The sequence below is a fragment of the Pleurodeles waltl genome, chromosome 4_2 (assembly GCF_031143425.1).
Source record: "Pleurodeles waltl isolate 20211129_DDA chromosome 4_2, aPleWal1.hap1.20221129, whole genome shotgun sequence".
NCBI lineage: Eukaryota > Metazoa > Chordata > Amphibia > Caudata > Salamandridae > Pleurodeles > Pleurodeles waltl.
Window position 1 is genome coordinate 1034935297 of NC_090443.1, and position 27247 is coordinate 1034962543.

A 27247-nucleotide genomic window follows, 5' to 3' on the forward strand; every position below is an offset into this window, starting at 1 on the left:
TTTGAAAGGACTTTTCCCCAGGAGCTTCAATAGATGACCAAACAATAATAAGCTAGCAAAAACATCCAGTATAAACCACTTGTAATTGGTGAAATGGATTGTCTACCAGGACATTCTCCTAAAATATTCCCTTTACTGCGCCAAAATCTGCCCCTTGAGTTATTCCAAACAGTCGCCAGAGCTCTCAAGTTCTTGTACAGCAGCGGAGAACATCGCATCAACTTTTTTCTATATTGTTTGTGTTCTTTTGTGTGTAGTTCTGCATTAATAATGAAAGCAGAAAACTACACATACCAGAATGCCCAAGCGACTGCCAGGACTAGTTGGCCCACACGGGCTGACATTGGACCACTTGATGGCACTGTCATGCTGAAGGGGTTCAGCGGCATACTACTGAAATCATTTTATGAAATTTCAGCCTCATCCCTGATGGACAGAGCTGTGCTCCTTTCGTGGAGTAACACTTCCATGTTCCCCGGCCAAAGGATATTTGGTCTCTCTTTACTGCTTATTTGCTTACATTTTCAGATGAGACCTAACGTACTGGTACTACTGACGCGATTGCTGGGGGCTGGAGTTATACTGTACGGTGGCGGCCCATGCTTCTGTATTACTGACAATGGTAATAATTGGTAAATGATGGTATTGTTTGTTGTTTTGATCTGTATTGAAATGCACGAGTAAAATAATGATTAACAAAAATCTCTTCCGTGTTCATGGTAGCCAATTGACCACTAGTCATGTGTGGTACTTTAAGCCACCTTTGGCTTTGTTACTACAGCACTTTGAATTTTGGAACTTGTAGTTTAGCTGTTAACATTGTAATTATGGGCTCAACAATCCAAGCATGCAAACCACTGTTTAATAAAAAGCAGGACTTGGTTCAGGTGTCACTCATGACATGGTACCACGTGGCAGCTGCCATAAATTGGTTATGTCATAGATGCACAACCTCCTTGGCACTGTTTCTCGTCCCATCACATGGAGGTAAGTCTCCACACTCACCATGTTGCTTTATTCCTTCTCTGTATCCGCTTCTCTGTATCCACTGATGCATGGTTCTCAAAACACATAATAACATTCATTCCTAACAAAACAAAGTTCCAATTATTATCACTTTGTAACAATTCTACCCTTGCACACAATCTGCTTATGGGCTTTGATCCTCTAGATACTAGACCTGTTTCTCTAACCCAACAAAATCCCTAGGATTTATTCTGGACATCAAACTCTACATGCAGGATCACCTAGGATCTGTCGCTTACAATGTCTAATGACAGTTGCACGCTTTATAGAGTTTAGAGTACTTGGTCGACCAGCACACGTGGATCCTAGTACAATCTCTAATTCTGTCTCATCTGGACTACGGAATTGATCGTCTCACAGTCACCCCCAAATCAAACCTCATACGAGTGAAAGGTGTGGTAAATGCAGCGGCCACGCTATTGCCCGTCTCGAAGAAGACGGATCACATCGTCCCTGATGTAAGATCTCTTGAATGGCTCCTGATTGAGAAGACATAAGGCCCTTTGCCTTATTGCATCGCTGTATCTAACATTGAAAATGTGACTTCTACGGGTAAACAGAAACTCTAGGAACAAAGGGCCTGATTTAGAGTTTGGCAGACGGGTTACTCTGTCACGAACGTGATGGATATCCCGTCCGCCATATCACGATTCCCATAGGATATCACAGAATTGGAATACGACGGACGGGATATCTACCACATTTGTGAGAGAGTAACCCGATCTTCCAAACCCTAAATCATGCCCGCAGCTCTGTTGAGACTCGAGATTTCAAAAGTTTAAGGAATGTGTGCAACCAATTCATTTGCGGTGGAGCTCCTAGAGTCTGGAATAATATCTCTCTAGTCCATCCAGGCCTTACAGGGCCTTCAAGAATGGGATGAAAGAGCACAGTTTTTTCACCCAAAATTTTACTGCAAATATTACATTGATATGATCAATGATGTTATCAAAAAGATGTCGTGAGTGCCGTAATTTGTAGGGTAATTAGCAATGCCTGGCTAGGGCGCTAGTTATAGTTACCTTAGGGCACGAGTTACAGTTACTTGAGATAACTCTAAATATAACTGGTGAATTTTTATGGTTTCGTATGTTTAAAATGTGAGCCTAACTACTAAAACGTCCCTGTAACCTTTGTGTTTTTTAAAGTGAATTTCTATGGTTTTTCTAACGTAAAGTCATTTTCATTACTATATATTAATCCAACGACCGCCGCACACAGCCTTCGGCCGTGTGTAGCGATGGTTGGCTGCAGGGTCTTTTTTAAATTTTTGCTGAATCCGCTGTGAATTGTGGTGAAAAAAAAAAAAGAAAATGCTTTTTAGACCCCAGCACCAGAGCTAAGGGGTCAGGCTGACTCTACACTGGCCTCTTTCCTTTTTTTTTTTTGTACATCTTTTTCTGGGACTCTGATGAAGCTGAGTCCCAACATGACTGCCAGTCCTTCCTTGTTGAAGTGTTAGCAGCAAATCAGATCTCAGCACAAGATCAGAGGGGTTCGCGAACCATTCGTGTCCCTGTATTGCAAATTTGGATTTTTGTTAATTTCTCTAAAACTACTGAACATATTTATACCAAATCACAAAAAGGGCTCTTTTTGGACCAAGGACTACCTTTTTTTCTAAATTTGGTGTAATTCCATCCAATGGTTTCTATGCTATCACTGTTCAAAATTCCTATGGAAAACTAAATGAGGAAAAGCGTTTTGGGACCCTTCCTCTTTCTCGGCTCCTGCTTGATGGATCACCCTGAAACAGATGCTGAAGTGAGTGTCGTATTTTTTGGGAAAATGTTGTGAATGTTCATCAAATGATTCCAAAGTTATTAACAAAACAAAAAACACTTTTTATTTAGAAACTAGGTCCAAACGGTAACTACCTAGTGGTGACCGCCACTAGGTGACATATATATGTGTGTGTGTGTGTGTGTATATGTATATGTGTGTGTGTGTGTGTATGTATGTGTGGGTGTCTGTATAGTTTCTAGGGATAAGTATAACTGTAACTGCGGAATTTCTATGGTTTTATATGTGTAAAATCTGAACCTAACTATAATGTCCCTGTAACCTTTGTTTTTTTAGTGAATTTCTAGGGTTTTTTAAACCTAAAGTAATATTTAACTACTATACGTTAATCCAACCGCCGCCTTTGGCTGTGCGCGGCAGGAGAGGTTGGCAGCAGGCCAGACTCTGCAGCCAACCGTGGCATGTAGCCAACCCCACAGTGCACACTGCCTTCAACAGTGTGCGGAACAGGGTTGGTAGCAAGGACATCCCTCCGCATGCAGCCAACCCCCGATGTAGGTCTGTGAGTGGGTGTGTGGCTGTATGGGTGTGTGAGTGGTTGTGTGGGAGTAAAAGTGGGTGTGTGAGTCTGTGCATCAGTGGCTGTGTGGGTCTGTGAGTGGTTATGAAAGGGGTTGTGTGGGTCTGTGAGTGGTTGTATGGGTGTTTGAGTGGGTGTGTGAGTGGGCATGTGGTTGTGTGAGTGTCTGTTTCGGTCTGTGACTAGGCATGGTAGTGGTTTTGTGGGTCAGTGAGTGGGTGTGTGAGTAGCTGTCTGAGTGGCTGTGTGGGTCTGAGTGGGTGTGTGGGAGGTTTTGTGGGTCTGAGTGGCTGCATGGATGTGTGAGTGGATGTGTGGGTGTGTAAGTGAGTGGGTGTGTGAGCGCCTTTGTCGGTCTGACTGGGTGTGGTAGTAGTTTTGTGGGTCTGTGAATGAGTGAGGGGGTGTAGTTTTAGATCGAGCGCACAAGTGCTTTGACCTGTTGTAATCTCTCTGTGGGCTTTTAACCAGGCCCACCTCACCCCCATCACTTTCACTCATTTGTGGGCTTCCCTTTCAAAAATCCTTTGTTATCATTGTTAAATGATTTTCGTTTGTCCCTCCTTCAGGCAGTTTTGTTACCGCCTTGACCCTTTCGCATGGATAATTGCATGTCTGCCGATACGTTTGATTGCGAGCGAACTTCTTTTTCCTTTTGTGTCTCTCCTTCACGCTCATGGCGGCTGTGGCGCTTTAAATCGGCTCGCTTATGTCAACTGTTTTACTTTCCATTTTCAATTAAAGTGGCAAGAAAAGTCCAGTTAGGAATTTACAACTCTAATAGCTCTAACCCGAGCAACTGCGAGACCTATGACATTGCAAATGCTTGTTTTAATTGGAGTCTGGATCCGTGGGTCCGTCCCGGAAGGGGACAATTTTTGGGCAGTTTCTTGCCCATGAGGAGTCCCTCACAGACCCTCCATCAGTCCTATGGGGTCAGGTCAGGTCAGTTTTAAGTTACCTCACCCCCATACCCAATTTGCGGCCAGCCAATCACAGTATTGCTGCTGGCGCGTGGATCCGCTTCTCTAGAAATAAATACATCTTTCTTCTTTTTTAATTTTAGAACTCCAAAACTACTGAATAGATTTACACAGTTTACAAAAAGAGATCTTTCTGGACCAAGATCTCTCACAACCCTCACAGACTTCTATTCTCACAGTACCGGTAGTACTCTCACACCCCCACAGACTTCTATTCTCACAGTACCGGAAGCACTCTCACACCCCTTACAGACTTCTATTCTCACAGTACTGGAAGCATTCTCACACCCCCCCGCAGACTTCTATTCTCACAATACCTGAAGCACTCTCACACCCCTTACAGACTTCTATTCTCACAGTACTGGAAGCACTCTCACACCCCTCACAGACTTCTATTATCACAGTACCAGTAGCACTTTCACACCCCTCAAATATTTCTATTCTCACAGTACACCGGTAACACTCTCACACCCCTAACAGACTTCTATTCTCACAGTACTGGTAACACTCTCACACCCCTCACAGACTTCTATTCTCACAGTACCGGTAGCACTCTCACACCCCTCACAGACTTCTGTTCTCACAGTACAGGTAGCACTCTCACACCCCTCACAGACTTCTATTCTCACAGTACCCGAAGCACTCTCACAACCCCCACAGACTTCTATTCTCACAGTACTGAAAGGACCCTGACATCCTTCACAGACTTCTATTCTCACAGTACTGGTAGCACTCTCACACCCTCACAGACTACAATTCTCACAGTACTAGTAGCACTCTCACACCCCTCACAGACTTCTATTCTCACAGTACTGGAAGCACTCACCCCCCCCCCCAGACTTTTATTATCACAGTACCGGAAGCACCCTCATACCCCTCACAAACTTCTATTCTCACAGTAACGGTAGAACTCTCACCCCCCCCCCCACAAACTTCTATTCTCACTGTACTGGTAGCACTCTCACACCCCTCACTGACTTCTATTCTCACAGTACCGGAAGCACTATCACACCCTTCACAGACTTCTATTCTCACAGTACCGGAAGCACTCTCACACCCCTTACAGACTTCTATTCTCACAGTACTGGAAGCATTCTCACCCCCCCCCGCAGACTTCTATTCTCACAATACCTGAAGCACTCTCACACCCCTTACAGACTTCTATTCTCACAGTACTGGAAGCACTCTCACACCCCTCACAGACTTCTATTATCACAGTACCAGTAGCACTTTCACACCCCTCAAATATTTCTATTCTCACAGTACACCGGTAACACTCTCACACCCCTAACAGACTTCTATTCTCACAGTACTGGTAACACTCTCACACCCCTCACAGACTTCTATTCTCACAGTACCGGTAGCACTCTCACACCCCTCACAGACTTCTGTTCTCACAGTACAGGTAGCACTCTCACACCCCTCACAGACTTCTATTCTCACAGTACCCGAAGCACTCTCACAACCCCCACAGACTTCTATTCTCACAGTACTGAAAGGACCCTGACATCCTTCACAGACTTCTATTCTCACAGTACTGGTAGCACTCTCACACCCTCACAGACTACAATTCTCACAGTACTAGTAGCACTCTCACACCCCTCACAGACTTCTATTCTCACAGTACTGGAAGCACTCACCCCCCCCCCAGACTTCTATTATCACAGTACCGGAAGCACCCTCATACCCCTCACAAACTTCTATTCTCACAGTAACGGTAGAACTCTCACCCCCCCCCACAAACTTCTATTCTCACTGTACTGGTAGCACTCTCACACCCCTCACTGACTCCTATTCTCACAGTACCAGAAGCACTATCACACCCTTCACAGACTTCTATTCTCACAGTACCGGAAGCACTCTCACACCCCTTACAGACTTCTATTCTCACTGTACTGGTAGCACTCTCACAGACTTCTATTCTCACAGTACTGTTAGCACTCTCACACCCCTCACAGACTTCTATTCTCACAGTACTGGAAGCACTCTCACACCCTTCACAGACTTCTATTCTCACTGTACTGGTAGCACTCTCACAGACTTCTATTCTCACAGTACCAGTAGCACTCTCACACCCCTCACAGACTTCTATTCTCACAGTACTGGTAGCACTCACACCCTCACATAATTCTATTCTCACAGTACTGGAAGCACCCTCACACCCCTCACATACTTCTATTCTCACAGTACTGGTAGCACTCACACCCTCACAGAATTCTATTCTCACAGTACTGGAAGCACTCTCACACCCCTCACAGACTTCTATTCTCAGAGTACCAGTAGCACTCTCACACCCTTCAGAGACTTCTGTTCTCACAGTACTGGAAGCACTCTCACACCCCTCACAGACTTCTATTCTCACAGTACCGGTAGCATTCTCACGCCCCTCACAGACTTCTATTCGCACAGTACTGGAAGCACTCTCACACCCCTCACAAACTTCTATTCTCACAGTACCGGAAGCACTCTCACACCCCTCACAGACTTCTATTGTCACAGTACCGGAAGCACTCTCACACCCCTCACAGACTTCTATTCTCACAGTACTGGTAGCACTCCCACACCCTCACAGACTACAATTCTCACAGTACTGGAAGCACTCTCACACCCCTCACAGACTTCTATTCTCACAGTACCGGAAGCACTCTCACACCCCCCACAGACTTTTATTCTCACTGTACTGGTAGCACTCTCACAGACTTCTATTCTCACAGCACCGGTAGCACTCTCACACCCCTCACAGACTTCTATTCTCACAGTACCGGAAGCACTCTCACACCCCTCATAGACTTCTATTCTCACAGTACCGGAAGCACTCTCACACCCCTCACAGACTTCTATTCTCACAGTACCGGTAGCACTCTCACAACACTCACAGACTTCTATTCTCCCAGTACCGGTAGCACTCTCACAACACTCACAGACTTCTATTCTCACAGTACCTTTAGCACTCTCACACCCCTCACATACTTCTATTCTCACAGTACCGGTAGCACTCTCACAGCCTGCTATTCGAACAGTACCGGTAGCACTCTCACACCCCTCACAGCCTTCTATTCTCACAGTACTGGAAGCACTCTCACACCCCTCACAGACTTCTATTCTCACTGTACTGGTAGCACTCTCACAGACTTCTATTCTCACAGTACTGGTATCACTCTCACACCACTCACAGACTTCTATTCTCACAGTACTGGAAGCACTCTCACACCCCTCACAGACTTCTATTCTCACTGTACTGGTAGCACTCTCACAGACTTCTATTCTCACAGTACCAGTGGCACTCTCACACCCCTCACAGACTTCTATTCTCACAGTACTGTTAGCACTCTCACACCCCTCACAGAATTCTATTCTCACTGTACTGGTAGCACTCTCACAGACTTCTATTCTCACAGTACTGGTATCACTCTCACACCCTTCACAGACTTCTATTCTCACAGTACTGGAAGCACTCTCACAACCCTCACAGACTTCTATTCTCACTGTACTGGTAGCACTCTCACAGACTTCTATTCTCACAGTACTGGTAGGACTCACACCCTCACAGAATTCTATTCTCACTGTACTGGAAGCACCCTCACACCCCTAACAGACTTCTATTCTCACAGTACTGGTAGCTCTCACACCCTCACAGAATTCTATTCTCACAGTACTGGAAGCACTCTCACACCCCTCACAGACTTCTATTCTCACAGTACTACTAGCACTCTCACAGACTTCTATTCTCACTGTACTGGTAGCACTCTTACAGACTTCTATTCTCACAGTACCAGTAGCACTCTCACACCCCTCACAGACTTCTATTCTCACAGTACCGGTAGCATTCTCACACCCCTCACAGACTTCTATTCTCACAGTACTGGAAGCACTCTCACACCCCTCACAAACTTCTATTCTCACAGTACCGGAAGCACTCTCACACCCCTCACAGACTTCTATTCTCACAGTACCGGAAGCACTCTCACACCCTTCACAGACTTCTATTCTCACAGTACCGGAAGCACTCTCACAACCCTTACAGACTTCTATTCTCACTGTACTGGTAGCACTCTCACAGACTTCTATTCTCACAGTACTGTTAGCACTCTCACACCCCTCACAGACTTCTATTCTCACAGTACTGGAAGCACTCTCACACCCTTCACAGACTTCTATTCTCACTGTACTGGTAGCACTCTCACAGACTTCTATTCTCACAGTACCAGTAGCACTCTCACATCCCTCACAGACTTCTATTCTCACAGTACTGGTAGCACTCACACCCTCACATAATTCTATTCTCACAGTACTGGAAGCACTCTCACACCCCTCACAGACTTCTATTCTCACAGTACCAGTAGCACTCTCACACCCTTCAGAGACTTCTGTTCTCACAGTACTGGAAACACTCTCACACCCCTCACAGACTTCTATTCTCACAGTACCGGAAGCACTCTCACACCCCTCACAGACTTCTATTCTCACAGTACTGGTAAAACTCCCACACCCTCACAGACTTCTATTCTCACAGTACTGGAAGCACTCTCACCCCCCCCCCCCCCCCCACCCACCCTGCAGACTTCTATTATCACAGTACCGGAAGCACCCTCATACCCCTCACAAACTTCTATTCTCACAGTAACGGTAGAACTCTCACCCCCCTCACAGACTTCTGTTCTCACAGTACCGGTAGGACTCTCAAACCCCTCACTGACTTCTATTCTCACAGTACCGGAAGCACTATCACACCCTTCACAGACTTCTATTCTCACAGTACCGGAAGCACTCTCACACCCCTTACAGACTTCTATTCTCACTGTACTGGTAGCACTCTCACAGACTTCTATTCTCACAGTACTGTTAGCACTCTCACACCCCTCACAGACTTCTATTCTCACAGTACTGGAAGCACTCTCACACCCTTCACAGACTTCTATTCTCACTGTACTGGTAGCACTCTCACAGACTTCTATTCTCACAGTACCAGTAGCACTCTCACACCCCTCACAGACTTCTATTCTCACAGTACTGGTAGCACTCACACCCTCACATAATTCTATTCTCACAGTACTGGAAGCACCCTCACACCCCTCACATACTTCTATTCTCACAGTACTGGTAGCACTCACACCCTCACAGAATTCTATTCTCATAGTACTGGAAGCACTCTCACACCCCTCACAGACTTCTATTCTCAGAGTACCAGTAGCACTCTCACACCCTTCAGAGACTTCTGTCCTCACAGTACTGGAAGCACTCTCACACCCCTCACAGACTTCTATTCTCACAGTACCGGAAGCACTCTCACACCCCCCACAGACTTTTATTCTCACAGTACCTTTAGCACTCTCACACCCCTCACAGACTTCTATTCTCACAGTACCGGTAGCACTCTCACAGCCTGCTATTCGAACAGTACCGGTAGCACTCTAACACCCCCTCACAGCCTTCTATTCTCACAGTACTGGAAGCACTCTCACACCCCTCACAGACTTCTATTCTCACTGTACTGGTAGCACTCTCACAGACTTCTATTCTCACAGTACTGGTATCACTCTCACACCCCTCACAGACTTCTATTCTCACAGTACTGTTAGCACTCTCACACCCCTCACAGAATTCTATTCTCACTGTACTGGTAGCACTCTCACAGACTTCTATTCTCACAGTACTGGAATCACTCTCACACCCTTCACAGACTTCTATTCTCACAGTACTGGAAGCACTCTCACAACCCTCACAGACTTCTATTCTCACTGTACTGGTAGCACTCTCACAGACTTCTATTCTCACAGTACCAGTAGCACTCACACCCCTCACAGACTTCTATTCTCACAGTACTGGTAGGACTCACACCCTCACAGAATTCTATTCTCACTGTACTGGAAGCACCCTCACACCCCTCACAGACTTCTATTCTCACAGTACTGGTAGCTCTCACACCCTCACAGAATTCTATTCTCACAGTACCGGAAGCACTCTCACACCCCTCACAGACTGCTATTGTCACAGTACCGGAAGCACTCTCACACCCTTCTATTCTCACAGTACTGGTAGCACTCCCACACCCTCACAGACTACAATTCTCACAGTACTGGGATCATTCTCACACCCCTCACAGACTTCTATTCTCACTGTACTGGTAGCACTCTCACAGACTTCTAGTCTCACAGCACCGGTAGCACTCTCGTACCCCTCACAGACTTCTATTCTCACAGTACCGGAAGCACTCTCACACCCCTCACAGACTTCTATTCTCACAGTACCGGTAGCACTCTCACACCACTCACAGACTTCTATTCTCACAGTACTGGAAGCACTCTCACACCCCTCACAGACTTCTATTCTCACAGTACCGGTAGCACTCTCACACCCCTCACAGCCTGCTATTCGAACAGTACCGGTAGCACTCTCAGACCCCTCACAGCCTTCTATTCTCACAGTACCGGAAGCACTCTCACACCCCTCACAGACTTCTATTCTCACTGTACTGGTAGCACTCTCACAGACTTCTTTTCTCACAGTACTGGTATCACTCTCACACCCTTCACAGTCTTCTATTCTCACAGTACTGGAAGCACTCTCACACCCCTCACAGACTTCTATTCTCACTGTACTGGTAGCACTCTCACAGACTTTTATTCTCACAGTACCAGTAGCACTCTCACACCCCTCACAGACTTCTATTCTCACAGTACTGGTAGCACTCACACCCTCACATAATTCTATTCTCACAGTACTGGAAGCACCCTCACACCCCTCACAGACTTCTATTCTCACAGTACTGGTAGCACTCGCACCCTCACAGAATTCTATTCTCACAGTACTGGAAGCACTCTCGCACCCCTCACAGACTTCTATTCTCACAGTACTGGTAGCACTCTCACAGACTTCTATTCTCATAGTACCGGAAGCACCCTCAAACCCCCAAAGATTAGTTTTGTATCCGGACCTCAGTGGGAATGACCTCAAGCAGGCCTGGCAAGTCTCCCCACCCCAGGGCAGAAGTCACAGACTGAAACCGAGACCTACCTTGACAAAGCCAATAGGTGTGGCTGACGTTTTCAGTTATGAACCTGACTTATTGCCATTGCCGATAGATGTTTAATTTATATATGTCAGCTCTGAGGCAGCACAGAGCTGATGGTCGAAGGTGCTTCAATTAATGGTGAGCACCGGGAATTCCTCTGGATAGCATTCCATTCTATCGTTTTTAATTTGACTGTGCTATTAAACAGTATGCCACATTTTTATTTAGTATATTGGATAAGATCTTCACTGACCAAACGTGGCGTGCAGAAGGTAGGAGTGTGCTATCCAAGTACTAAAAACATAACAAGAAGAGGTCAGCCTTAACCGAGGCCTGACCTGGGTGTCCATGGATACATCTCTTCCCTTCTAGTAGATGGGTCTCTGAATACACTCTGCATCTGTAAAAACATTACATTCTTTAAAATTGTATTTCTTAATTTTCATTATACAAGCACATTTATTAAATTCAACAGTAATAATATATAATTAGTTACATAGAAGCATATCTCATTATTTAATAAGAAGATTTGTTTAAACCGGTTCCCATTTGTTTTAAAATGTGAATGAACACTGATGGCACTCACGAGGCAGAAGCAGGGGCCTAGGAAGAAACGATCTAAACCCAAGTGTTGCACAATTCACAAGAGAAGGAGCACAGTTCCAGAAATCCTTCTCAGATGGCCTCAAGGATGTAGATTTTGTACAGTTAATTTTCCCAATCTTACCTTTGTGCCCATTTCTAGGGTACATTCATCAGTATTTTGCATTTTATCATTTATCTAGTTGCATGAAAGATGTGTTTTGGCCTCCATTATGGTCTTTAACATGAATTACTTCCGGGTGCTAATCAGGGAAAGCATCTGCTCGTCAGGACAGAGCATTATTAATTGCTTCAGGGTTTTCATTCATAAATCCAGCACTAAAGAAATCCTTTAGATAATTTATTTCCAAAAAAACGAGATACCTTGACGCATTCTGAGGCACGTGTGTCAATGTGCTCGTGTGGTTTGCAGGTCAACAAGTGTTATCTGATTTCAAATTTAACAAGTTGTTGAATGATGCTATCAAAGTTCATGGTGATCTTATTTCTTAATTTTTTTGTGGTAAGTTCTTGTCCACTTCTGTTGACCAGGTATCTTGTTAGCCAGGAAAAATGTTGTCACTGAATTTAATCGTGTCTGTCTGTGTATATTTCTAAACATCTAAAAACCGAAGAAAGTAAATAATGACTAGAGGTTAAGATGAAATTTTATTTATCCTCTTTTCACGTACTTTAACCTTATACTTAAACTTAAGATAATCAGAGTCCATCCATCCACTTTGAGCGAGAGTTAATATTTTTATTGTGTCCAGGAAGACCAATCAGTTGATTCTTTGTACTTGAGTTTATTAATCTTCTGTCTGCCCTCTCACCCTCTTCCTTACAGTGTCTCCTCCTCCATCCGGCTCTGGCACTCTTTGGACTTTGAACTGCCTGAAAACTCATCCTGTGAGGCCTGCTCGACAGCCGAGAGATGGACGATAAGGTACTCCTGGTATTTCCACTGGTGGGGAAGCGGGATGGAGGGAAGAACACATGTTGACAGAAAGGAGGACAGACAAACTGAGAGGAGTCGAATCCAACAAATAACTGTTCAGCTGCAGCTCCTAACCACACTGATTGGCCACTTGCTCCATGTGCAGCCATGTTGCTCAGCCCCATAACCCTGTGCGTCTGTGCAACGCAGCGTACTGCTCAGCCCCAGAACCCCACGTGTCTGTGCAACACAGGGGGTCGGGATCCTGTGCAGGCGTACTGCTCAGCCCCAGAACCCTGTGCGTCTGTGCAACGCAGGGGGTCGGGATCCTGTGCAGGCGTACTGCTCAGCCCCAGAACCCTGTGCGTCTGTGCAACGCAGGGGGTCGGGATCCTGTGCAGGCGTACTGCTCAGCCTCAGAACCCCACGCATCTGTGCAACGCAGGGGGTCGGGATCCTGTGCAGGCGTACTGCTCAGCCCCAGAACCCTGTGCGTCTGTGCAACGCATGGGGTTGGGATCCTGTGCAGGCGTACTGCTCAGCCCCAGAACCTCATGCGTCTGGGCAACGCAGGGGGTCATGATCCAGTGCAGGCGTACTGCTCAGCCTCAGAACCCTGTGCGTCTGTGCAACGCAGGGGGTCGGGATCCTGTGCAGGCGTACTGCTCAGCCTCAGAACCCCACGCATCTGTGCAACGCAGGGGGTCGGGATCCTGTGCAGGCGTACTGCTCAGCCTCAGAACCCCACGCGTCTGTGCAACGCAGGGGGTCGGGATCCTGTGCAGGCGTACTGCTCAGCCTCAGAACCCCGTGCGTCTGTGCAACGCAGGGGGTCGGGATCCTGTGCAGGCGTACTGCTCAGCCCCAGAACCCTGTGCGTCTGTGCAACGCATGGGGTCGGGATCCTGTGCAGGCGTACTACTCAGCCCCAGAACCTCATGCATCTGTGCAACGCAGGGGGTCATGATCCAGTGCAGGCGTACTGCTCAGCCTCAGAACCCTGTGCGTCTGTGCAACGCAGGGGGTCGGGATCCTGTGCAGGCGTACTGCTCAGCCTCAGAACCCCACGCATCTGTGCAACGTAGGGGGTCGGGATCCTGTGCAGGCGTACTGCTCAGCCTCAGAACCCCACGCATCTGTGCAACGCAGGGGGTCGGGATCCTGTGCAGGCGTACTGCTCAGCCTCAGAACCCCACGCATCTGTGCAACGTAGGGGGTCGGGATCCTGTGCAGGTGTACTGCTCAGCCCCAGATCCCTGTGCGTCTGTGCAACACAGGGGGTCGGGATCCTGTGCAGGCGTACTGCTCAGCCCCAGAACCCCACGCATCTGTGCAACGCAAGGGGTCGGGATCCTGTGCAGGCGTACTGCTCAGCCCCAGAACCCCACGCGTCTGTGCAACGCAGGGGGTCGGGATCCTGTGCAGGCGTACTGCTCAGCCGCAGAACCTCATGCGTCTGGGCAACGCAGGGGGTCATGATCCAGTGCAGGCGTACTGCTCAGCCTCAGAACCCTGTGCGTCTGTGCAACGCAGGGGGTCGGGATCCTGTGCAGGCGTACTGCTCAGCCTCAGAACCCCACGCATCTGTGCAACGCAGGGGGTCGGGATCCTGTGCAGGCGTACTGCTCAGCCTCAGAACCCCACGCATCTGTGCAACGCAGGGGGTCGGGATCCTGTGCAGGCGTACTGCTCAGCCTCAGAACCCCGTGCGTCTGTGCAACGCATGGGGTCGGGATCCTGTGCAGGCGTACTGCTCAGCCCCAGAACCTCATGCATCTGTGCAACGCAGGGGGTCATGATCCAGTGCAGGCGTACTGCTCAGCCTCAGAACCCTGTGCGTCTGTGCAACGCAGGGGGTCGGGATCCTGTGCAGGCGTACTGCTCAGCCTCAGAACCCCACGCATCTGTGCAACGTAGGGGGTCGGGATCCTGTGCAGGCGTACTGCTCAGCCTCAGAACCCCACGCATCTGTGCAACGCAGGGGGTCGGGATCCTGTGCAGGCGTACTGCTCAGCCTCAGAACCCCACGCATCTGTGCAACGTAGGGGGTCGGGATCCTGTGCAGGTGTACTGCTCAGCCCCAGATCCCTGTGCGTCTGTGCAACACAGGGGGTCGGGATCCTGTGCAGGCGTACTGCTCAGCCCCAGAACCCTGTGCGTCTGTGCAACGCAAGGGGTCGGGATCCTGTGCAGGCGTACTGCTCAGCCCCAGAACCCCACGCATCTGTGCAACGCAGGGGGTCGGGATCCTGTGCAGGCGTACTGCTCAGCCGCAGAATACTGTGCGTCTGTGCAATGCAGGGGTTCGGGATCCTGTGCAGGAGTACTGCTCAGCCCCAGAACCCCGTGCATCTGTGCAACGCAGGGGGTCGGGATCCTATGCAGGCGTACTGCTCAGCCGCAGAATACTGTGCGTCTGTGCAATGCAGGGGGTCGGGATCCTGTGCAGGAGTACTGCTCAGCCTCAGAACCTCATGCGTCTGTGCAACGCAGGGGGTCGGGATCCTGTGCAGGCGTACTGCTCAGCCTCAGAACCCCGCACGTCTGTGCAACGCAGGGGGTCAGGATCCTGTGCAGGCGTACTGCTCAGCCGCAGAATACTGTGCGTCTGTGCAATGCAGGGGGTCGGGATCCTGTGCAGGAGTACTGCTCAGCCTCAGAACCTCATGCGTCTGTGCAACGCAGGGGGTCGGGATCCTGTGCAGGCGTACTGCTCAGCACCCTGCGAGACTACGCAGTGCCCGGTCCGCAATCCTGTGCAGCCCTCACTTAGCCACCAGTGTCCTGCGCATCTGTGCAATGCAGAGTCCAGGTTCATGTGCTGCCATACTGCTCAGCCGCCGGAGTCTAAGCGTCTACACAACACAGGGTCCAGGATTCTGTGCAGCCGTACTGCTCAGCCCCGGCACTCCATGCATCTGTGCAGTGCAGGGTCCGAGATCCTGTGCACTCGTAGACTTAGCTACCAGCACACCTACTCATCTCTGCAACGCAGGGTCCAGGATCTTGTGCAGCCGTACTGCTCAGCTGCCAGCATCCTGAGTTTCTGGGCAATGCAAGGTCCGGGATCCTGTGCAGTCATCCTGCTCAGCCCCATCACCCTGTGCATCTATGCAATTCAAGGTCAAGCATCCTGTGCAGCCATACTACTCCAGCGTCCCATACATCTGTGCAACGCAGGGTCCAGGATCCTGTGCAGCCATACAGCTCAGCCCCAGCACCCTGTGTGTCTGCGCAATGCAGGATCTAAAGTCTTGTACAGCCATACTGTCAGCTGCCAGTGCCCTGCATGCCTATGCAGCACATGAACCAGGATCCAGTGCTGGTGTACTGCTCACGTCCAGCAGTCCGTGCATCTGTGCAGCACAGGGTCTGGAATCCTGGGCAGTCTTACACTTAGCCGCCAGTGCCCTGCGTGTCCATGCAGCATATGGTCTTGAATCCTGTGCAGGCATACTGTTCAGCCCCAGCACTCTGTGCGTCTATGCAATGCAAGGTCCTATGCAGCCATGCTGCCAGTGCGGTGTGTTCTGCGCAATCCAGGATCCTGTGTAGCCATACTATCAGCACCTAGAGCGTCTATGCAACACATGTGCAGGGGCATTGCCCAAACACCAGCTTCCATGTGCATGGGCACCAGCCACCAGCGTCTATGTGCAGAGGCATTGACCAATCGCCATGTGCAAGGGCATTGCCCAACCACCAGCTTTCATGTGGAGGGGTACTGGCCAACCACCATTTTTCATGTGCAGGGGCACTGACCAACCACCAGCTTCCATTTGCAGAGGAATTGCCCAGCCACCAGCTTCCATGTGCAAGGGCATTGCCCAGCCACCAGCTTCCATGTGCAGGGTGTAGGAGGCTGGACTGGCTTGTAGTGAGTACCAAGGGGTACTTGCACCTTGCACCAGGCCCAGTTATCCCTTATTAGTGTATAGGGTGTCTAGCAGCTTAGGCTGATAGATAATGGTAGCTTAGCAGAGCAGCTTAGGCTGAACTAGGAGACGTGTGAAGCTACTACAGTACCACTTAGTGTCATATGCACAATATCATAAGAAAACACAATACACAGTTATACTAAAAATAAAGGTACTTTATTTTTATGACAATATGCCAAAGTATCTTAGAGTGTACCCTCAGTGAGAGGATAGGAAATATACACAAGATATATATACACAATAGCAAAAATATGCAGTATAGTCTTAGAAAACAGTGCAAACAATGTATAGTTACAATAGGATGCAATGGGGAAACATAGGGATAGGGGCAACACAAACCATATACTCCAAAAGTGGAATGCGAACCACGAATGGACCCCAAACCTATGTGACCTTGTAGAGGGTCGCTGGGACTATTAGAAAATAGTGAGAGTTAGAAAACTAACCCTCCCCAAGACCCTGAAAAGTGAGTGCAAAGTGCACTAAAGTTCCCCTAAGGACAAAGAAGTCGTGTTAGAGGAATAATGCAGGAAAGACACAAACCAACAATGCAACAACTGTTGATTTCCAATCTAGGGTACCTGTGGAACAAGGGGACCAAGTCCAAAAGTCACAAGCAAGTCGGAGATGGGCAGATGCCCAGGAAATGCCAGCTGCGGGTGCAAAGAAGCTTCTACTGAACAGAAGAAGCTGCGGTTTCTGCAGGAACGAAAAGGGCTAGAGACTTCCCCTTTGGTGGACGGATCCCTCTCGCCGTGGAGAGTCGTGCAGAAGTGTTTTCCCGCCGAAAGGACGCCAACAAGCCTTGCTAGCTGCAAATCGTGCGGTTGGCGTTTTTGGACGCTGCTGAGGCCCAGGAGGGACCAGGAGGTCGCAAATTGGACCAGCAGAGAGAGGGGACGTCGAGCAAGACAAGGAGCCCTCTCTGAAGCAGGTAGCACCCGGAGAAGTGCCAGAAACAGGCACTACGAGGATGCGTGAAACGGTGCTCGCCGAAGTTGCACAAAGGAGTCCCACGTCGCCGGAGACCAACTTAGAAAGTCGTGCGATGCAGGTTAGAGTGGCGTGGACCCAGGCTTGGCTGTGCACACAGGATTTCCGCCGGAAGTGCACAGGGGCCGGAGTAGCTGCAAAAGTCGCGGTTCCCAGCAATGCAGCCCAGCGAGGTGAGGCAAGGACTTACCTCCACCAAACTTGGGCTGAAGAGTCACTGGACTGTGGGGGTCACTTGGACAGAGTCGCTGGATTCGAGGGACCTCGTTCGTCGTGCTGAGAGGAGACCCAAGGGACCGGTAATGCAGCTTTTTGGTGCCTGCGGTTGCAGGGGGAAGATTCCGTCGACCCACGGGAGATTTCTTCGGAGCTTCTGGTGCAGAGAGGAGTCATGCTACCCCCACAGCATGCACAAGCAGGAAAACAGTCGAGAAGGCGACAGGATCAGCGTTACAGAGTTGCAGTAGTCGTCTTTGCTACTATGTTGCAGTTTTGCAAGCTTCCAGCGCGGTCAGCAGTCGATTCCTTATCAGAAGGTGAAGAGAGAGATGCAGAGGAACTCGGCTGAGCTCATGCATTCGTTATCTAAAGTTTCCCCAGAGACAGAGACCCTAAATAGCCAGAAAAGAGGGTTTGGCTACCTAGGAGAGAGGATAGGCTACTAACACCTGAAGGAGCCTATCAGCAGGAGTCTCTGACGTCACCTGGTGGCACTGGCCACTCAGAGCAGTCCAGTGTGCCAGCAGCACCTCTGTTTCCAAGATGGCAGAGGTCTGGAGCACACTGGAGGAGCTCTGGACACCTCCCAGGGGAGGTGCAGGTCAGGGGAGTGGTCACTCCCCTTTCCTTTGTCCAGTTTCGCGCCAGAGCAGGGCTAAGGGGTCCCCTGAACCGGTGTAGACTGGCTTATGCAGAATTGGGCACATCTGTGCCCAACAAAGCATTTCCAGAGGCTGGGGGAGGCTACTCCTCCCCTGCCTTCACACCATTTTCCAAAGGGAGAGGGTGTCACACCCTCTCTCAGAGGAAGTTCTTTGTTCTGCCATCCTGGGCCAGGCCTGGCTGGACCCCAGGAGGGCAGATGCCTGTCTGAGGGGTTGGCAGCAGCAGCAGCTGCAGTGAAACCCCAGGAAGGGCAGTTTGGAAGTACCAGGGTCTGTGCTACAGACCACTGGGATCATGGGATTGTGCCAACTATGCCAGGATGGTATAGAGGGGGCAATTCCATGATCATAGACATGTTAAATGGCCATATTCGGAGTTACCATTGTGAAGCTACATATAGGTAGTGACCTATATGTAGTGCACGCGTGTAATGGTGTCCCCGCACTCACAAAGTTCAGGGAATTGGCTCTGAACAATGTGGGGGCACCTTGGCTAGTGCCAGGGTGCCCTCACACTAAGTAACTTTGCACCTAACCTTTACCAGGTAAAGGTTAGACATATAGGTGACTTATAAGTTACTTAAGTGCAGTGTAAAATGGCTGTGAAATAACGTGGACGTTATTTCACTCAGGCTGCAGTGGCAGGCCTGTGTAAGAATTGTCAGAGCTCCCTATGGGTGGCAAAAGAAATGCTGCAGCCCATAGGGATCTCCTGGAACCCCAATACCCTGGGTACCTCAGTACCATATACTAGGGAATTATAAGGGTGTTCCAGTAAGCCAATGTAAATTGGTAAAAATGGTCACTAGCCTGTTAGTGACAATTTGGAAAGAAATGAGAGAGCATAACCACTGAGGTTCTGATTAGCAGAGCCTCAGTGAGACAGTTAGTCACTACACAGGTAACACATTCAGGCACACTTATGAGCACTGGGGCCCTGGGTTACCAGGGTCCCAGTGACACATACAACTAAAACAACATATATACAGTGAAAAATGGGGGTAACATGCCAGGCAAGATGGTACTTTCCTACACAACCCCCCCCCCCCCCCCAAACGAAGGACAATAAGACTAGCCATGACCTGATGAGTCTTCATTGTCTAAGTGGAAATATCTGGAGAGTCCATCTGCATTGGAGTGGCTACTCCCAGGTCTATGTTCCACTGTATAGTCCATTCCCTGTAGGGATATGGACCACCTCAACAATTTAGGATTTTCACCTTTCATTTGTTTTAGCCAAAGTAGAGGTTTGTGGTCTGTCTGAACAATGAAGTGAGTGCCAAACAGGTATGGCCTCAACTTCTTCAGTGCCCAGACCACAGCAAAGGCCTCCCTCTCAATGGCAGACCAACGCTTTTCTCTAGGGGTCAACCTCCTACTAATAAAAGCAACAGGTTGATCCTGGCCCTCAGAATTAAGTTGTGATAGGACTGCCCCTACTCCTAATTCAGATGCATCAGTTTGGACATAGAATTTTTTAGAGTAACAAGGGCTTTTCAGGACAGGTGCAGAGCACATGGCCTGCTTCAGCTCCTCAAAGGCTTTCTGACAGTTTGCTGTCCATAATACCTTTTTAGGCATTTTCTTGGATGTGAGGTCATTAAGAGGGGCTGCAATGGAGCCATAGTTCTTAATGAACCTCCTGTAATACCCAGTGAGGCCTAGGAAGGCTCTCACCTGAGTCTGAGTGGTAGGGGGAACCCAATCAATAATTGTTTGGATTTTCCCCTGAAGTGGTGCAATCTGTTCCCCACCAACAAGGTGTCCCAGATAAACCACCTTACCCTGCCCTATCTGGCACTTTGAAGCCTTGATAGTGAGGCCTGCCTTTTGCAGGGCCTCCAAAACTTTCCATAGGTGGACCAGGTGATCATCCCAGCTGGAGCTAAAGACAGCTATATCGTCCAAATATGCTGCACTGAAAGCTTCCAGCCCTTGCAGGACTGTGTTCACCAACCTCTGAAAAGTGGCAGGTGCATTTTTCAACCCAAAAGGCATTACAGTAAACTGGTAATGTCCTCCAATGGTTGAAAATGCAGTCTTAGGTTTAGCATCTTCTGACAATTTGATCTGCCAATACCCTGCAGTCAAGTCAAAAGTGCTTAGATACTTGGCAGATGCCAGTGTATCTATGAGCTCATCTGCCCTGGGTATAGGGTGAGCATCAGTTTTGGTTACCAAGTTGAGACCTCTATAGTCTACACAAAACCGCATTTCCTTCTTTCCATCTTTGGAATGGGGTTTTGGTACCAGTACCACAGGAGAAGCCCATGGACTGTCAGAGTGCTCAACTACTCCTAGTTCTAACATTTTCTGGACCTCTTGCTTTATGCAGTCCCTGACATGGTCAGGCTGCCTATAGATGTTACTTTTGACAGGTAAACTGTCTCCAGTATCTATAGTGTGCTCACACCAAGAAGTGGTACCTGGCACAGTAGAGAAGAGTTCAGAGAATTGATCTAGGAGGTTTATGCAATTGTCTTTCTGCTCAGCAGTAAGACAATCAGCCAAAACTACACCTTCCACCAGAGCATCTTGTTCTGTGGAAGAGAAGAGATCAGGTAGAGGATCACTGTCTTCTTCCTGTCCCTCATCTGTTGCCATGAGCAGGGTGAGATCAGCCCTGTCATAGTAGGGTTTCAGGCGGTTGACATGGAGCACCCTAAGGGGACTCCTGGCAGTGCCTAAGTCAACTAAATAGGTGACTTCTCCCTTCTTTTCAACAATTGTGTGGGGTCCACTCCATTTATCTTGAAGTGCTCTTGGGGCCACAGGCTCCAAGACCCACACTTTCTGCCCTGGTTGGTACTGAACCAAAACAGCCTTCTGATCATGCCATTGCTTCTGGAGCTCTTGGCTGGCCTGAAGGTTTTTACTGGCCTTTTTCATGTACTCAGCCATCCTTGATCTGAGGCCAAGTACATAATCCACAATATCCTGCTTAGGAGCTTTTAAAGGTTGTTCCCAACCCTCCTTTACAAGTGTGAGTGGACCCCTAACAGGGTGTCCAAAAAGAAGTTCAAAGGGGCTGAAGCCCACTCCTTTCTGGGGTACCTCCCTGTAGGCAAAAAGGAGGCATGGTAGAAGGATATCCCATCTCCTGCGGAGTTTTTCAGGGAGACCCATAATCATGCCTTTGAGAGTTTTATTAAATCTCTCCACCAGTCCATTTGTTTGTGGGTGATAGGTTGTAGTGAACTTGTAAGTTACACCACACTCCTTCCACATGGCCTTTAAGTATGCAGACATGAAATTGCTTCCCCTGTCTGATACCACTTCCTTTGGGAAGCCCACCCTGGAAAATATTCCCAGGAGGGCCTTTGCCACTGCAGGTGCTGTAGTGGTCCTTAAAGGAATAGCTTCAGGATATCTTGTGGCATGGTCCACTACCACCAAGATAAACCTATTGCCTGAAGCAGTAGGAGGGTCAAGGGGGCCAACTATGTCAACCCCTACCCTTTCAAAGGGAACCCCAACCACAGGCAGTGGGATAAGGGGTGCCTTTGGGGTGCCACCAGTCTTGCCACTGGCTTGACAGGTTTCACAGGACTTACAAAATTCCTTTGTGTCCTCAGACATTCTAGGCCAATGAAACAGGGGAACAAGCCTGTCCCAAGTTTTCATTTGTCCTAGATGCCCAGCTAAGGGAATGTCATGTGCCAGTGTTAGGAGGAACTTTCTGTACTCCTGAGGAATCACTAATCTCCTGGCAGCTCCAGGTTTAGGATCCCTATGCTCAGTGTACAAGAGGTTGTCCTCCCAGTAAACTCTGTGAGAGTCACTGACATCCCCATTAGCCTGTTTGACAGCTTGCTGTCTGAGACCCTCTAATGTGGGACAGGTTTGCTGTGCCACACTCAGCTCCTCTCTGGCAGGCCCCCCTTCACCCAAAAGCTCAGCAGTGTCTGCTTCCAGCTCCTCTGGTGTAGGTTCTGCACAGGGAGGGAATTCTTCTTCCTGAGAAGTTGAATCCACTGTAGAGGGAGGGATAATAGGAAGTGGTTTGCTTCTACTAGCCCTAGCTTTAGGGAGCACTTGGTCCATTGTTCCAGGATCCAAGCTTCCCTGTCCTTTTTGCTTTTTGGCCTGAGCCCTTGTCAAAGCAAAAATATGCCCTGGGATGCCCAGCATTGCTGCATGGGCCTCCAACTCCACATCTGACCAAGCTGATGTCTCCAAATCATTTCCTAGTAGACAGTCTACAGGTAAATCTGTGGCTACCACAACTTTCTTTGGACCAGTAACCGCCCCCCCCCAGTTGAGATTAACAACAGCCATGGGGTGGCTAAGTGTGTTGTTGTGAGCATCGGTTACTTGGTACTGGTGACCAAGTAGGTGTTGTTCAGGGTGGACCAGTTTCTCTATGACCATAGTCACACTGGCACCAGTGTCCCTGTAGGCCTGAACCTCAACACCATTTATTAGGGGTAGCTGCTTGTACTTATCCATATTAAGGGGACAAGCAACTAAGGTGGCTAAATCAATAGCCCCCTCAGAGACTAACACAGCCTCTGTGGCCTCCCTAACAAGGCCAACCCCAACTAAGTTACCAATAGTGAGCCCAGCTACTCCCTTGGATTGGCTATTAGTAGGTTTGCGCCCACCACCACTGCTATTAGTAGGGACACTAGGGGTAGCAGTAGGGGTTGTAGTGGTAGGAGCATTGGTGCTTTTCTTTGGACAACTGGGATCTGTTGTCCAATGGCCTTTTATTTTACATAAATAGCACCATGGTTTCTTTTCCTTGTTCTGATTAAAAGAGGATTTGGGCCCACCACCCCCACCAGAGTGTTTTTGTGGGCCTGCTGAAGACTCATTTTTAGATTTGTCCCCACCCTTGTCAGAAGACTTACCATCCTTCTTTTTGTTGCCATCTTTGTCACCCCCTGTATGAACTTTTCTGTTCACCCTTGTTCTGACCCATTTGTCTGCCTTCTTTCCCAATTCTTGGGGAGAGGTCAGATCAGAGTCCACCAAGTACTGGTGCAACAAATCAGACACACAATTATTAAGAATATGCTCTCTCAGGATCAAGTTATACAGGCTGTCATAATCAGTAACTTTACTGCCATGTAACCACCCCTCCAAGGCCTTCACTGAATGGTCAATGAAATCAACCCAGTCTTGTGAAGACTCCTTTTTGGTCTCTCTGAACTTTATCCTGTATTGTTCAGTGGTTAAGCCATAACCATCCAGGAGTGCATTCTTAAGAACTTGGAAATTATTAGCATCATTTTCTTTCACAGTAAGGAGCCTATCCCTACCTTTTCCACTAAATTATAGCCATAGGATAGCAGCCCACTGCCTTTGAGGGACATCCTGTACAACACAGGCCCTCTCAAGTGCAGCAAACCACTTGTTAATGTCATCCCCCTCCTTGTAAGGGGGAACTATCTTGTGCAGATTCCTGGAATCATGCTCTTTTACAGGATGACTATGGGGAATACTGCTGCTGCCACCATGGGTTTCTAAACCCAGTTTCTGTCTCTCCTTCTCTACTTCTAAAGTCTGTCTATCCAAATCCAGCTGTTGCTTCTTGAGCTTCAGTCTGGTTTGTTCCACTCTCAATCTATTGAGCTCCCTTTCTAACAATCTGTCATCAGGGTGGGTGGGAGGGACATGCCTTGAAACAGAAGTATGGTGAGAATGGACAGAAGGAGACCTGTCCCTTACAGAAGCCACCCTAACAGCTTGGCTAACAGAAACATCACTACCAGTATGGTGAGAATAAATGCTTTTGCTATGATGTGAGACAACACTATTTATATGGTGTGGCTCATCATCATTACCAACTATGCTAGACTGTCTAGTAATGGGCAGGCTAGGAAGTTTCTTTCCTGAATCTTTTCCTGGGGGAGTCCCTGGATCAGATTGAGAACCATTAGCTACTTTTTCAACAGATGGGGCACTTATGGCCTTATCCTGTACTCTAAGCATGTTAATTAACAGTTCTAAGGAAGGATTCTTCCCTACACTCAAACCTCTCTCTATGCAGAGACTCCTTGCTCCCTTCCAGCTAAGGTGATCATATGCAAGTTTGGACAGATCAACATTTTGGCCTGTGCCAGACATTTTTTAGAGAGAGTTAAAGTGATAGTAAAAGATAAAAAGTTTGTCAGAGCTTTTAGAAAGACAGAGAAAAAAACTTTTTAGAACTTTTTAGAAAGTTAGAAGTACTTTTCAGCACTTGGAAAAGAGTGAAAAGAGGAAATGCAAAACTTTTTGGCTATGTGTATATACACTGACCTTGTTTTGTATATTTTTCTCTTATGAAAAGTACAATGACAAGAGTGGTAAGTAGTCTCAAAGCACTTATCCTACCGCTGCACAACCAATGTAGGAGGCTGGACTGGCTTGTAGTGAGTACCAAGGGGTACTTGCACCTTGCACCAGGCCCAGTTATCCCTTATTAGTGTATAGGGTGTCTAGCAGCTTAGGCTGATAGATAATGGTAGCTTAGCAGAGCAGCTTAGGCTGAACTAGGAGACGTGTGAAGCTACTACAGTACCACTTAGTGTCATATGCACAATATCATAAGAAAACACAATACACAGTTATACTAAAAATAAAGGTACTTTATTTTTATGACAATATGCCAAAGTATCTTAGAGTGTACCCTCAGTGAGAGGATAGGAAATATACACAATAGCAAAAATATGCAGTATAGTCTTAGAAAACAGTGCAAACAATGTATAGTTACAATAGGATGCAATGGGGAAACATAGGGATAGGGGCAACACAAACCATATACTCCAAAAGTGGAATGCGAACCACGAATGGACCCCAAACCTATGTGACCTTGTAGAGGGTCGCTGGGACTATTAGAAAATAGTGAGAGTTAGAAAACTAACCCTCCCCAAGACCCTGAAAAGTGAGTGCAAAGTGCACTAAAGTTCCCCTAAGGACAAAGAAGTCGTGTTAGAGGAATAATGCAGGAAAGACACAAACCAACAATGCAACAACTGTGGATTTCCAATCTAGGGTACCTGTGGAACAAGGGGACCAAGTCCAAAAGTCACAAGCAAGTCGGAGATGGGCAGATGCCCAGGAAATGCCAGCTGCGGGTGCAAAGAAGCTTCTACTGAACAGAAGAAGCTGCGGTTTCTGCAGGAACGAAAAGGGCTAGAGACTTCCCCTTTGGTGGACGGATCCCGCTCGCCGTGGAGAGTCGCGCAGAAGTGTTTTCCCGCCGAAAGGACGCCAACAAGCCTTGCTAGCTGCAAATCATGCGGTTGGCGTTTTTGGACGCTGCTGAGGCCCAGGAGGGACCAGGAGGTCGCAAATTGGACCAGCAGAGAGAGGGGATGTCGAGCAAGACAAGGAGCCCTCTCTGAAGCAGGTAGCACCCGGAGAATTGCCAGAAACAGGCACTACGAGGATGCGTGAAACGGTGCTCGCCGAAGTTGCACAAAGGAGTCCCACGTCGCCGGAGACCAACTTAGAAAGTCGTGCAATGCAGGTTAGAGTGCCGTGGACCCAGGCTTGGCTGTGCACACAGGATTTCCGCTGGAAGTGCACAGGGGCCGGAGTAGCTGCAAAAGTCGCGGTTCCCAGCAATGCAGCCCAGCGAGGTGAGGCAAGGACTTACCTCCACCAAACTTGGGCTGAAGAGTCACTGGACTGTGGGGGTCACTTGGACAGAGTCGCTGGATTCGAAGGACCTCGCTCGTCGTGCTGAGAGGAGACCCAAGGGACCGGTAATGCAGCTTTTTGGTGCCTGCGGTTGCAGGGGGAAGATTCCGTCGACCCACGGGAGATTTCTTCGGAGCTTCTGGTGCAGAGAGGAGGCAGGCTACCCCCACAGCATGCACAAGCAGGAAAACAGTCGAGAAGGCGACAGGATCAGCGTTACAGAGTTGCAGTAGTCGTCTTTGCTACTATGTTGCAGTTTTGCAAGCTTCCAGCGCGGTCAGCAGTCGATTCCTTATCAGAAGGTGAAGAGAGAGATGCAGAGGAACTCGGCTGAGCTCATGCATTCGTTATCTAAAGTTTCCCCAGAGACAGAGACCCTAAATAGCCAGAAAAGAGGGTTTGGCTACCTAGGAGAGAGGATAGGCTACTAACACCTGAAGGAGCCTATCAGCAGGAGTCTCTGACGTCACCTGGTGGCACTGGCCACTCAGAGCAGTCCAGTGTGCCAGCAGCACCTCTGTTTCCAAGATGGCAGAGGTTTGGAGCACACTGGAGGCGCTCTGGACACCTCCCAGGGGAGGTGCAGGTCAGGGGAGTGGTCACTCCCCTTTCCTTTGTCCAGTTTCGCGCCAGAGCAGGGCTAAGGGGTCCCCTGAACCGGTGTAGACTGGCTTATGCAGAATTGGGCACATCTGTGCCCAACAAAGCATTTCCAGAGGCTGGGGGAGGCTACTCCTCCCCTGCCTTCACACCATTTTTCAAAGGGAGAGGGTGTCACACCCTCTCTCAGAGGAAGTTCTTTGTTCTGCCATCCTGGGCCAGGCCTGGCTGGACCCCAGGAGGGCAGATGCCTGTCTGAGGGGTTAGCAGCAGCAGCAGCTGCAGTGAAACCCCAGGAAGGGCAGTTTGGCAGTACCAGGGTCTGTGCTACAGACCA

The 27247-nt window shown here is 48.7% G+C and overlaps 1 protein-coding gene across 4 annotated transcripts in view; it reads left to right on the forward strand.

Annotated features, from left to right (window-relative positions):
• Positions 1-27247, forward strand: part of LOC138293656 (apolipoprotein L3-like) — a 165081-nt gene that overhangs the window by 124505 nt on the left and 13329 nt on the right. For all 4 annotated transcript variants that reach the window (XM_069232948.1, XM_069232947.1, XM_069232949.1 and 1 more), the window contains one exon: positions 12774-12872. In XM_069232948.1, the coding sequence (XP_069089049.1) occupies positions 12861-12872 (12 nt within the window). In that variant the 5' untranslated portion in view covers positions 12774-12860. The remainder of the gene's footprint in view (positions 1-12773; positions 12873-27247) is intronic.